The following is a 14,357-nucleotide window of genomic DNA, read 5'->3' on the forward strand; positions in this document are numbered from 1 at the left end:
AATTAGGGAAACAACAGGGTTCAACAGTCCATACTATATGTTTAATTCATGACTGTTATGTTACAAAGGCTTTTTGATTTGAGTAACTCCATCATTGATGTTTATGTCAAGCAACATAATACACAAAACTGCTTAGGTCTTTTTAACACATTACTGGAAAAATTCTGTATGCAATAGAAACAATGCAATTAAAACAGATACCAGTAACCATTGACACTCTAGCAAAGATCTTGAATGGCAGATACACACACAAATAAAAACATGACAGCTACAAATTAGTTCCATGTATCACTTCTACATTTGACAAATTATGTCTGCATTCCACAATGATCGTAAAACCCACTACAACTGAAGAAGAACTAGTCAATTTGTTCAGGATGGGGCAAGATATTAGTTGTGGTACGTACATCGCATCATTTACACCACTGACTCAGGGAACCAATAAAAACATCCAAATCACAGCTGGATTTCAAATACCCTCTTGTTCAGTACAAGATCATGTTTTGATCACTATTTTCCTGACAGAAATATCAGTCACTGACAAAAAGAGTTTTGGTCTTATTAGTTTTCTATTTCTTTTTAGAGAACGTCAATTTGTCATACACAGATTTCTGACAGCCAGTATCAAACACCATGAACGATTAACATCTTGGGGAAACTGCAGAACATTGCAGCAAACACATAAAATGGAACTTACTCTAACATATATTTTCTTCCAGTGCGGACCAAGATCTTCTCCTTGCTCCAAGAGAATCTTAACTTCTTCCGGTAGTAGAACATCATGCACAATAAATTCTGGAAGTTGGTGCGTCCTTATCAGAGAGCTGAAAATTGTAAAATTCACGAGAATATTGCATATTGTGAACGGAATTCAAGCAAAAATTAGTAATGAAAGTACTGGGAACTTACTGTAGCCATGAATGGTGTACCGCCACAAGTACACGATCACTTACAGTAGTTGTTTTTATGTAGCTGTCAGGTACAGAGAATGTATTTGCTACAAAAAACGCCGTTTCCATTACAAAATATAATATCGCGATCACATTTAGCCGCTGATGCAACACGATTGATTAAAGCTATATACTGCACTGATATAATACTTTTGGTACCCGTCTGACAATGAAAACATGCCAGAACCAAATTACTAGTTTGAAAACATACACAACAGACAAGCGAAATGTCACTGCTTCAGTCGTCAAGCATCAGCTGTTTCGGCAAGGTTAGCCAACTGTGTCTTACAATGTAGCTTCAAAATGAAGCGAGATATTCTTGTACTTGTTTAGTTCCACTTGTTGTGTAAACAAACACTCAACATTAAAAAGTTATTTCGAAGTAAATGTTGAAACTATTGATGATTTCACAGAAAAATAACCGTTCTTTTGTGGCCCTATTTGAAACAGATAAATAACATTCAATATTAGAAATAACTCCTCACTTGATTTTTAGTGATATTTGATTCAACACGCTACAGATTAGTACGTCAAATCTCGCAATTATGGAGTTATATAATTCGTTTAATTATACAAATCGATCGATTAGTCGACAGTTCCTGGTTGTCATGGTAACGGACTGCACAACACTACGAACGTATGTAAACTGAGTGGTATTGGTGCCAACATTGGTTACGTAACAAATAATTTCAACAATGGTACTTCGGCGACATCGCGAGCGTTATTTTGGATGAAAAATCTCCACGTCTCTGGAACAGTATTCGGAGAAACTTATGTAATAGTAAATAAATGATGCCAAGAAGCCAATGGACAGTTCGTCGCTCAAGAAAGTGCCGAAGTGGCTCGAAGAAATTTCCGCGTAAGTTTCTGTCAGTATCTTATAAAGATTTTTCTGTAAAAAAAGTATATATAAATGAAAATATTTATAATTTTATCCAAACAAGGAGACCTATAGTAAATCTGACGTTCCAGAAGCTAGTTTTATTCATAAGAATGCTAGGAAGAACTGGGAGAGCCCTTGCCACCGAATACGAAAACTGCCTAAATGTTTAAAGTTTTATGACAACAGGTTGTAAGACTACTTACATTTCATAGTACCTTAGTGATTGTAGAGCTGTATTGTTTTCAAATGCTGTGGTTACAGCCATTTGGATTGTAAAAGATTGCGGAGAAGTCTGAATGACATAGCGAAACTTTTCTGTTTCTGGGAAGGGAAAAAGTTGAAATTTAGGGATTGTCACCAAAACAGAAAAAAAATGGAAGTAGTAATACATACTAGAACACTCAGAAAAAACTTTTGCATCTTGTTAGAATTGATAATGAGCCATTTATATGTGCAACTATTAATTAGCACACATATTTTCTTTGTTAAAAATTATTGCAGTCACAAACTTGGAATATTTGTCGAAACTGATTTTGCTCTGACTTCAGTCTCATAAAGCATAAAACCGGTAAATGATAGAGCCTGAGCCTTGAAATTTTAACAATATGGTGTATTCTTAATTCAGACTTCACAATTATTTTACAGTATTAGTAGTCTCAATTTTAAACTGTCCTAAAATTTACCAAAACTGTCATAGAGCTCACATATTATTTTGCAGTCCCCTGCCCTGTTGCTCAGCCAAAAGCCCCATGAAATCTTGAATTTTTATATTGAGGGTTTCATTTTTTTCTGGAACATGAGTGAAAAATTTCTTTCAGTTTTGAGATGGTTGGGATAGGATGATAATTCTACTTGCTGTAAGCTAAAATAACCCTATAACAAGTTAACTATAATTTTACAGTATTAGATGTGAACATCACTACTTTACTGGCGTATTTCATGCACTGATCAGTGCAAATGGACAGATACACTCAGGTGCTCAGATAAAATCTATTTCAGAGCTCTATTCTGGTAACATATATCACACATATCACAAAGAGTTTAACGCTGTTAACTTCTGTGAAAAAGTAATAGAAATATGCTCTTTCAGGTTATAATGACCTGGTATGGTATTTAAAGGACATGATGATTATAAATCATTAAAAATTAAAATAATTTTAAATGTAGATGTATTTACTATAATAGAAACAAATTTTACAGCATTACCTCTATATCTATACTCTGTAAACCACTATGAATTGCATGGCAGAGGGTGCTAAAATCTCAACAATGATGTAAGCTCTGTCCCATAACGAGCTGTTGCACAATAGTTTTGCTTAGCGTATAACGTCAATCACGGAAAAATTAGAATAGAGTTATCTACATCTACATACATACTCCGCAATCCACCATACCGTGCATGGCGGAGGGTACCTCGTACTACAACTAGCATCTTCTCTCCCTGTTCCACTCCCAAACAGAACGAGGGAAAAATGACTGTCTGTATGCCTCTGTACGAGCCCTAATCTCTCTTATCTTATCTTTGTGGTCTTTCTGCGAAATGTAAGTTGGCGGCAGTAAATTTGTACTGCAGTCAGCCTCAAATGCTGGTTCCCTAAATTTCCTCAGTAGCGATTCACGAAAAGAACGCCTCCTTTCCTCTAGAGACTCCCACCCCAGTTCCTGAAGCATTTCCGCAACACTCACGTGATGATCAAACCTACCAGTAACAAATCTAGCAGGCCGCCTCTGTATTGCTCTATGTCCTCCCTCAATTCGACCTGATAGGGATCCCAAACGCTCGAGCAGTACTCAAGAGTAGGTCGTATTAGTGTTTCATAAGCGGTCTCCTTTACAGATGAACCACATCTTCCCAAAATTCTACCAATGAACTGAAGACGATTATCCGCCTTCCCCACAACTGCCATTACATGCTTGTTGCACTTCATATCGCTCTGCAATGTTACACCCAAATATTTAATCGACGTGACTGTGTCAAGCGCTACACCACTAATGGAGTATTCAGACACTACGGGATTCTTTTTCCTATTCATCTGCATTAATTTACATTTATCTATATTTAGAGTTAGCTGCCATTCTTTACACCAATCACAAATACTGTCCAAGTCATCTTGTATCCTCCTGCAGTCACTCGACGACGACGCCTTCCCATACACCACAGCATCATCAGCAAACAGCCGCTGATTGCTATCCACCCTATCCAAAAGATCATTTATGTAGATAGAAAACAACAGCAGACCTACCACATTTCCCTGGGGCACTCCAGGTGATACCCTCACCTCCGATGAACACTCACCATCGAGGACAATGTACTGGGTTCTATTACTTAAGAAGTCTTCGAGCCACTCACATACTTGGGAACCAATCCGTAATGCTCGTACCTTAGTTAGGAGTCTGCAGTGGGGCACCGAGTCAAATGCTTTCCGGAAGTCAAGGAATATGGCATCCGTCTGATACCCTTCATCCATGGTTTGCAAGATATCGTGCGAAAAAAGGGCAAGTTGCGTTTTGCAGGAGCCATGCTTTCTAAAGCCGTGCTGATGCATGGACAGCAACTTATCTGTCTCAAGGAAATTCATTATATTCGAACTGAGAATATGTTCAAGAATCCTGCAACAAACTGATGTTAAGGATATTGGTCTGTAATTTTGAGGATCTGTCCTTCTACCCTTCTTATATACAGGCGTCACCTGTGCTTTTTCCCAGTTGCTCAGGACTTCACGTTGGGCATGAGATTCGCGATAAATGCGAGCTAAGTAAGGAGCCAATGCAGTAGAGTACTCTCTGTAAAACCAAATTGGAATCCCACCAGGACCTGGCGATTTATTTATTTTCAACCCATTCAGCTGCTTTGCAACCCCAGGGATCGCTATCACTATGTCCTCCATACGGGAATCTGTACGAGACTCAAACAGCGGTATGTTTGTACGATCCTCCTGCGTGAAAGATTTCTCGAATGCTAAATTTAAAATTTCAGCTTTCGTTTTGCTCTCTTCCGTTGCCAGGCCAGACTGATCAGTGAGTGACTGGATGGAAGCCTTCGACCCGCTTACCGATTTTACATAAGACCAGAATTTCGTTGGGTTTTCAGCAAGATCTTTTGCTAAGGTATGATGGTGGTAGTGGTTGAATGCTTCGCGCATCACTCTTTTTACAGCAGCACGAATCTCTACTAACCTTTGCCCGTCCTCATTCTCCTGATCTTTCTTGTACCACGAGTGCAACTGCCTTTGCTTCCTGAGCATTCTCCGAATTGTACTGTTACACCACAGTGGGCCTTTTCCGTTCGTAACCCACTTTTTCAGCACATACTTGTCCAATGCATGATTTACAATTTGTTTAAAATTTGCCCATAATTTTTTCATGTCCATCGTACCAGAAGTAAATGAAGTCGATTCATTTACTAAGTGGGATGCTAACAACTGTTTATCTGCTCTTTCTAGTAAGAATACTCTCTTGACCGACTTTTTAACTTTCATAACCATAGTCGTAATGACAACATCATGATCACTAATCCCTGTCTCAACACTGACGCCGTCGATGAGGTCTGGTCTGTTTGTGGCTACCAGATCTAAAATATTTCCATTACGCGTTGGCTGTCGATTTAGCTGCTCGAGACAGTTTTCGGATAATGTGTTCAAAAGTAATTCACACGACGGCTTGTCTGTACCACCTGTAATGAATCTATAGACATCCAAGTCTATAGTAGGTAGGTTGAAGTCGCCTCCGACTAATATAGCATGATCCATGTGCTTCTGCGATACAGAATGTAGACTTCCTTTGAATGATTCTAGAACTGTCACGGTGGAACCTGATGGCTGGTAATAACACCCAGCAATTAACTTTATTTCCCCTAGCCCTGTTAAACGTGTCCGGATAACTTCACAATAACACTCTACTTCGACCTCAGTAGACACAATATTTTTGTCAACTGCAATGAAGACACCACCTCCTCTGGTGTCTAATCTGTCTTTCTGATACACTTTCCAACCCTCACTAAATATTTCAGAACTTCCTATCTCAGGGTTCAGCCAGGTCTCAGTCCCGAGAATAATTTGTGCGCCACACGCTTCCTGGAGGGCAGTAAATTCAGGAACTTTATTCCGAACACTCTGAAAATTTACTGCTAATATCTTGATAGCTGAAGTGTCTTTACACTGAGCGCGTCCTGATTTCCCTGCCTGCACGTCGACTGGTGAGTGTTCATCAGGACACCTCGCACTACTGCCTAGCCTAAAAAAAAAACCATGTGCATGCCACAAGTACTCTGCTACCCGAGTAGCCGCTTCCTTTGTGTAGTGCACCCCTGACCTATCTAGGGGCGTCCTACAATTCCCCACCCAATAGCGCAAGTCTAGAAATCTGCAGCCAAGACCATCACAGAGTCGACGAAGCCTTTGGTTGAGACCCTCCACTCGACTCCAAACCAAAGGACCCCGATTCACTCTGGGTACGATGCTGCAAATAGAGAGCTCTGCTTGCACCCCACTTGCGAGGCCAGCGGTCTTCACCAAATCCGCCATCCGCCCGTATGAACTGAGGATCGCCACAGAACCCAAGCAACAGGCATCATTTGTGCCGACATGAACAACTACTTGCAGACGACTGCACCCCGTACGCTCGATAGCCGCAGCCAAGGCTGCCTCCACATCTTGGATGAGGCCCCCCGGCAGACAAACCGAGTGCATGTTGGAATTCTTTCCAGCCTTGTACGCTATATCCCTAAGGGGCTCCATCACCTGCCTAACGTTGGAGCTTGCCCCCGTGTGCCTGCTCGGGCCCTGCTGAAGGAGCGGCCACTTGCCCACTGACAGGATGAACGGGCGAGGCCAGCCGGACAGCCTCCACATTGACCCTCCGCCTCGAGCGACGCAAACGTGTTGCAGTCTGCCACTCACCCTGAGGTGAGGGTGGCCCCAACGCGCCGGGTACACTAGAAGGTGCCTCGGTGGCTGAGTCAGCGGACGCAGCAAGCGACACCTGGGATGTCACAAGTGACGCGCCAGACCCTCCGCCGTCGCTGCACCTCGAGGCAGCAGCCTGTAGGCGACTGACCATGGCCAACAGCACGCTCAACTGCTCGTGAACCACGGCCAGTTCCTCCTGTGCCCACAAAGAGCACGCACACACCCTATCCATCCTACTGCTAATATCTAACAACTCCGCGAATTTATACTCTACGGCTATCAATAAGCAATACTCCTCTGAAATATGAGAATACACAAGGATTTTATGTAATTAAATATGCATGCGCACAACTTAGAACTTCACATTTTGGGCAGTGGAATATAATGTGTGTGTTACAGACATGCTTGTTTCAATTTGAACACTTCATTAGCATCTTGTTATCACAACTTGATGGACAAACTTTGCATCTGGCATGTTTGCAGTTTTGGTTGTCACCACTGGAAATTGGTGTTGATGGACTTCTTTTTTGTATTCTTCTAACAATGGGCGCTGACTGTTCATTTTGTGGCAGTTTTTTGCTAGCTTCAGTGTAAGGAGTAACTATAGTAGTCTTCCCAAATATTCTTCTTTTGTAATGAACATTTTTTGTTCCATCCTGCGTTTATTTCTCCCAATAGCAAGAAACATTGTAGGCAAAAATATCGGTAATGTTGCAGAAGATGATCATTGGTCAGCAGTTGGTTTTCCTCTTGCATGTGTAGGTGCCAATAAGCTGATCCACTATGTCAACCACTCCCTTACTTGCATTATAGTCCATTTTAGGTTCCTTGTATTTTCTGTTGCTTATTTCCTCACTGTTATGCATTGTACTCATCAGGACAAGCTGTGTGTTCCCTCCCCAGCATTGTAAGATGTCTTTTGAGAAGCACTTGGCCTAATGCATATAATGTGATGTAAAGAAATTGTCACATGTGACATTTTGTCATTTTAACCCATTTGTAAGCTTCATGCCAACCCTTATACTTTGATTTTTCTCAGGTGCTTGTCCTGTATAGATTTGTGTTTTCAAAACATAGAAGTAGGCACTATCATACAGTATCCACGTTTTTACCTCATATTTTGAGGGATTGTTTGGTACATATTGTTTGAATGGACAGCATCCTCGGAAAGCCATGAGTTGTTCCTCCACAGTTACATTTGTGCCGGGATGATATAGTTTTGAAAGTATTTCCACCAACTTATCCCATGGAACTCTTACAGGTGCCATCTTGTCATTTACTCTTTGATCAGACTTGTCATTGAAGTGTAACACAAGCGAGATGGAGCAGAACCACTGCAGCGACATTAAGGCAGGAGAGATGTGTCTATCTGTTTCTGGATCTGACATACTCTTTGTTGATTCACCATACGATTTATACACACCAGCCAGTAATAACAGGCCAATATTGGCTTCAAGTGTAATTTCATGTAATGCTTCCCAGCTGTGCCCATAAACTCTTTGACCTTCAATATTAGTTATTTTCACCGCAATACTCTGAATATTATTGGTCCTCATAACGTGAAAATATAATTTTATATCACTTCTCTGGTGATAGTGTATCTTGTCGGACCAGGAGTCAGTTTTATAATGTTTGCACTAGATGCTCTTTCTGTTTGCGGGAAAGGTTCTAAGCTCCATGTGATTTGTGACTCCCCCCCCTCTAGGGTGAATCAGTAGAACAGCTAGCATATTGTGATTCTTGAAGTTTTCCCAGCGGACAAAATGTTCCATCATCTTTCGGGCGTGCACTCGGGACAGCGACAATTCTTCTTGCATCATCCGACAGATTTTACCACTTTTAAAGATTAATTATTTATTTACAAGCACTGTGGATTCGCAGCAGCACTATTTTGTTTGCACTCTGCGCTTATATGTTTATCTTTGCTATATACATCTTATCTATGACTAGCGCAGTAGTGGCGACTTTGATATCTTTGACGCATGCACTTTCAATCCTCAGTAGCTTTGTATCACGTGACTCTCCGTATAAATAGGCACGCGCAAACGCTATGAACTCAGTCTCCGACTCGCCTTGAAGATGGCTGGGAGGTTTCTAGCCAAAATATCGCAAGAAGAATTGTCGCTGTCCCGCGTGCACGCCCGAAAGATGATGGAACAGCTGGCATATTGTCATTTCAGGTATCAGTATCAGAAATATCTTTGGAATCAGATGACGGAATACTGTTGTCATCAGTGGTGTGGTTTTCTCATTCAGACATATTCTCCTTACTGTCAGATGCATTTACTAATGCTTCAAATTGCTCATTGGAAATAAATTGTTTTGTCATGATAGCCACACAGAATTTTTTTCAATATATACATGAACTGAGCCTGCACACAGCAGTCGACGTAACTGTTAGCTATAATATTAGAATATAACTGTTAGTGATAATGTGCTGTTATAATTTGAACACAATGAGCATCTTGTATTGTTGCATGACCTTCACAAATTTCAACAACAGGGAATCAGATATTTATTTTGTGTCACAAAAAAGTGTTATGCATGTATCTCAGGCATGTAGAAATAAATAGCGTTGCCACAGCTTCTGGAAATGAGGGAATTTCAAATGTGTCAGGAAAATCAGGGAAATTTGGAAACAAAAATCTTGTTTTTATTTTAATAGATGAAATGATTTGTTTACTGAGATGTCATGCATTGTTGCTAACTGGGTGCAGCTGAGTATGTGCACTGGTTCCTACCCCCTCTTCTTACTACTCCCTTCAGCAAGCAGCAAGTGCTGCCACCACTTCTTGCCACTAGCCTAGCAGCTGCCGACGAGAGGTTGCATGAGTTGTGTCTGAGTAATTTTGTGTGTGTGTGTGTGTGTGTGTGTGTGTGTGTGTGCGCTATCATTTTCTGACAATTTAGTTGTGATGGTGTGATTGTCTTCCCTACATGCATGTCTGCGGCTCAGCAATGATCTTTACGGTGAGTTGCTACCTATCATTATTATTGATTATCAGACCATTTGAACAAGTTATCTGTTGCATGGATTGATCACTGCGATCTCATTTCATCAGCATGCTGGCTGCGACTGGTGAATAGCTGGCCACATAAGTGTATATCCGTGACGGGCCAAAACTGCAGGCTATTTCTGCAGGTATCTGTAATGGATCGGGCCCACCAATCTGAAGCCATTTCGTTCCAAGGATGTGCAGGTCCTGGCCATCGTATCTAGTCTCACTGATCTGCCCACAGGCTGGGTTCGTTTGTGTCCAGCGTAGTGCAGTTGATTTTAATGGTTTATCCATGGACCCAGGACTGCAGTGCTCCTCAGCAGGCCAGAGGACATGAGCAGTCGGATTTCAGGAATTGCGACTGTCTCACCACTAGTGTGTTGTACAGTGTGGCATTTTATAGGTATTTTATTTGTTCTGGTACATTTTGGCATGTAAAAAAGTTGTTTATATGTTAGAAAGTATGGACATTAAGAAGAAGAAAATTGTGTCAGTCGCTGGTGGTTTGTCCACTATATACTCATATATTTCTCAAAACAAAAATTTAAAAAAAGCTGTAAAATAATAGATATAACACAGTGGGTAACATCCAACAATAACAAACATAGTAGAGCCAACATTTCATTGCTGGTCACATATGGTGTTGGTTTACACAATTCTTCCCTGCCTTACACACTTTTTTCAAGAGGCCTACTATTTCTGAGGTTATAACTGAAATCAGTGAAGGTATTTTAAGTCTGTCTTGTGACTCCAAGGAAATGGGTATTTTTGTCACCAAATGTGTTTCATTTAAATAAAATAACATCAGTGGTCTTATTGAAGCACATATACCATTTATTTGGCTTGTTTTCTCCATTTCAAAACAGTTCATTACAAAAGATGTTGATGTTAGAACTTATTATTTCTGCTCACATCAGGAAATGCCATCTGCTTGTCTGCTTGCAACCCTTTTTTTTTTTTTTTTTTTTTTTTTTTTTTTTTTTTTTTTTTTTTTTTTTTTTTTTTTTTTTTTTTTTAAAAATTAGACATTTCCTTGTTTGCACTATTGTTTCTTGTACTGTACTTGCAAAGACTTACATTTTAACTTACCCTTGAGAACTGAAAATTTGAATTTGTCAGGAAAAAATGCTAAGGCTTGTCTGGAAATCAGGGAATTTCACTTGGGGAAACTTGTGGTAACCCTGAATAAAACTTGAGTACGATTTTTGAATGTTTTGTGAATTTTTAAACCTCATGGGTCATACCGAGGAGCACAGGTGTAACAAATTTAAGTTTTACCAAGGATGAGAAAAAGTAAATTTTTCTTTTATTTGAGGTTAAAGGTATTTAGAATGTTTAGAAAAACAAAGTCATTAAGTTTGGGGCAATACCATTTAATATTAAAAGTTTTGGAAGAACAATTTACTTTTTGGATCATGTTGTTGTTGTAGTTATCTTCAGTCCTGAGACTGGTTTGATGCAGCTCTCCATGCTACTCTATCCTGTGCAAGCTTCTTCATCTCCCAGTACTTACTGCAACCTACATCCTTCTGAATCTGCTTAGTGTATTCATCTCTTGGTCTCCCTCTACGATTTTTACCCTCCACGCTGCCCTCCAATGCTAAATTTGTGATCCCTTGATGCCTCAGAACATGTCCTACCAACCGGTCCCTTCTTCTTGTCAAGTTGTGCCACAAACACCTCTTCTCCCCAATTCTATTCAATACCTCCTCATTAGTTATGTGATCAACCCATCTAATCTTCAGCATTCTTCTGTAGCACCACATTTCGAAAGCTTCTATTCTCTTCTTGTCCAAACTATTTATCGTCCATGTTTCACTACCATACATGGCTACACTCCATACAAATACTTTCAGAAACGAATTCCTGACACTTAAATCTATACTCGATGTTAACAAATTTCTCTTCTTGAGAAACGCTTTCCTTGCCGTAGCCAGTCTACATTCTATATCCTCTCTACTTCGGCCATCATCAGTTATTTTGCTCCCCAAATAGCAAAACTCCTTTACTACTTTAAGTGTCTCATTTCCTAATCTAATAACCCTCAGCATCACCCAACTTAATTCGACTACATTCCATTATCCTCATTTTGCTTTTGTTGATGTTCATCTTATATCCTCCTTTCAAGACACTGTCCATTCCGTTCAACTGCTCTTCCAAGTCCTTTGCTGTCTCTGACAGAATTACAATGTCATCGGAGAACCTCAACGTTTTTATTTCTTCTCCATGGATTTTAATACCTACTCCGAATTTTTCTTTTGTTTCCTTTACTGCTTGCTCAATATACAGATTGAATAACATCGGGGAGAGGCTACAACCCTGTCTCACTCCTTTCCCAACCACTGCTTCCCTTTTGTGTCCCTCGACTCTTATAACTACCATCTGGTTTCTGTACAAATTGTAAATAGCCTTTCGCTCTGTGTATTTTACCCCTGCCACCTTTAGAATTTGAAAGAGAGTATTCCAGTCAACATTGTCAAAAGCTTTCTCTAAGTCTACAAATGCTAGAAATGTAGGTTTGCCTTTCCTTAATTTTTTTTCTTAGATAAGTCTTAGGGTCAGTATTGCCTCACGTGTTCCAACATTTCTGCGGAATCCAAACTGATCTTCGCCGAGGTCGGCTTCTACCAGTTTTTCCATTCGTCTGTAAATAATTCGCATTAGTATTTTGCAGCTGTGACTTATTAAACTGATAGTTCGGTAATTTTCACATCTGTCAACACCTGCTTTCTTTGGGATTGGAATTATTATATTCTTCTTGAAGTCTGAGGGTATTTCACCTGTCTCATACATCTTGCTCACCAGATGTTAGAGTTTTGTCAGGACTGGCTCTCCGAAGGCCGTCAGTAGTTCCAATGGAATGTTGTCTACTCCGGGGGCCTTGTTTCGACTCAGGTCTTTCAGTGCTCTGTCAAACTCTTCGCGCAGTATCGTATCTCCCATTTCATTTTCATCTACATCCTCTTCCACTTCCATAATATTGTCCTCAAGTGCTTCGCCCTTGTATAGACCCTCTATATACTCCTTCCACCTTTCTGCTTTCCCTTCTTTGCTTGGAACTGGGTTTCCATCTGAGCTCTTGATATTCATACAAGTGGCTCTCTTTTCTCCAAAGGTCTCTTTAATTTTCCTGTAGGCAGTATCTATCTTACCCCTAGTGAGATAAGCCTTACATCCTTACATTTGTCCTCTAGCCATCCCTGCTTAACCATTTTGCACTTCCTGTCGATCTCATTTTTGAGACGTTTGTATTCCTTTTTGCCTGCTTCATTTACTGCATTTTTATATTTTCTCCTTTTCATCAATTAAATTCAATGTTTCTTATGTTACCCAAGGATTTCTACTACCCCTCGTCTTTTTACCTACTTGATCCTCTGCTGCCTTCACTACTTCATCCCTCAGAGCTACCCATTCTTCTTCTACTGTATTTCTTTCCCCCATTCCTGTCAATTGTTCCCTTATCCTCTCCCTGAAACTCTGTACAACCTCTGGTTTAGTCAGTTTATCCAGGTCCCATCTGCTTAAATTCCCACCTTTTTGCAGTTTCTTCAGTTTTAATCTACAGTTCATAACCAGTAGATTGTGGTCAGAGTCCACATCTGCCCCTGGAAATGTCTTAAAATTAAAACCTAGTTCCTAAATCTCTGTCCTACCATTATATAATCTATCTGGTACCTTCAAGTATCTCCAGGATTCTTCCACATATACAACCTTCTTTTATGATTCTTGAACCAAGTGTTAGCTATGATTAACTTATGCTCTGTGCAAAATTCTACCAGACGGCTTCCTCTTTCATTTCTCTCCCCCAATCCATATTCACCCACTATGTTTCCTTCTCTCCCTTTTCCTACTCTCGAATTCCAGTCACCCATGACTATTAAATTTTCGCCTCCCTTCACTACCTGAATAATTTCTTTCATCTCATCATACATTTCATCAATTTCTTCATCATCTGCAGAACTAGTTGGCATATAAACTTGTACTACTGTAGTAGGCATGGGCTTTGTGTCTATCTTGGCTACAATAATGCGTTCGCTATGCTGTTGGTAGTAGCTTACCTGCACTCCTATTTTTTTATTCATTATTAAACCTACTGCTGCATTACCCCTATTTGATTTTGTATTTATAACCCTGTTTCACCTGACCAAAAGTCTGGTTCCTCCCGCCACTGAACTTCACTAATTCCCACTATATCTAACTTCAACCTATACATTTCCCTTTTTAAATTTTCTAACCTACCTGCCCGATTAAGGGATCTGACATTCCACGCTCCGATCCGTAGAACGCCAGTTTTCTTTCTCCTGATAATGACGTCCTCTTGAGTAGTCCCCGCCCGGAGATCCGAATGGGCGACTATTTTACCTCTGGAATATTTTACCCAAGAGGACGCCGTCATCATTTAACCATACAGTAAAGCTGCATGCCCTCGGGAAAAATTACGGCTCTAGTTTCCCTTTGCTTTCAGCCGTTCGCAGTACCAGCACAGCAAGGCAGTTTTGGTTAGTGTTGCAAGGCCAGATCAGTCAATCATCCAGACTGTTGCCCCTGCAACTACTGAAAAGGCTGCTGCCCCTCTTCAGGAACCACATGTTTGTCTGGTCTCTCAACAGGTACCCCT

General features: G+C 40.4%; 2 protein-coding genes across 2 annotated transcripts in view; one reads left to right on the plus strand and one right to left on the minus strand.

The window, feature by feature from the left end:
* LOC126095516 (WD repeat-containing protein 81) overlaps positions 1 to 1,192 on the minus strand; it is a 308,162-nt gene extending 306,970 nt beyond the window's left edge. The window contains exons 1-2 of the mRNA XM_049910301.1: positions 910 to 1,192; positions 698 to 824 (exon numbers count right to left, since the gene is read on the minus strand). Of these exons, the coding sequence (XP_049766258.1) occupies positions 698 to 824; positions 910 to 1,019 (237 nt within the window). The 5' untranslated portion in view covers positions 1,020 to 1,192. The remainder of the gene's footprint in view (positions 1 to 697; positions 825 to 909) is intronic.
* Positions 1,193 to 1,565: 373 nt separating this feature from the next.
* LOC126094461 (katanin-interacting protein-like) overlaps positions 1,566 to 14,357 on the plus strand; it is a 338,835-nt gene continuing 326,043 nt past the window's right edge. The window contains exon 1 of the mRNA XM_049908844.1: positions 1,566 to 1,809. Coding sequence (XP_049764801.1) covers positions 1,757 to 1,809 — 53 coding nt within the window. The 5' untranslated portion in view covers positions 1,566 to 1,756. The remainder of the gene's footprint in view (positions 1,810 to 14,357) is intronic.

This window comes from Schistocerca cancellata, chromosome 8, assembly GCF_023864275.1.
Source record: "Schistocerca cancellata isolate TAMUIC-IGC-003103 chromosome 8, iqSchCanc2.1, whole genome shotgun sequence".
NCBI classification, from domain to species: domain Eukaryota; kingdom Metazoa; phylum Arthropoda; class Insecta; order Orthoptera; family Acrididae; genus Schistocerca; species Schistocerca cancellata.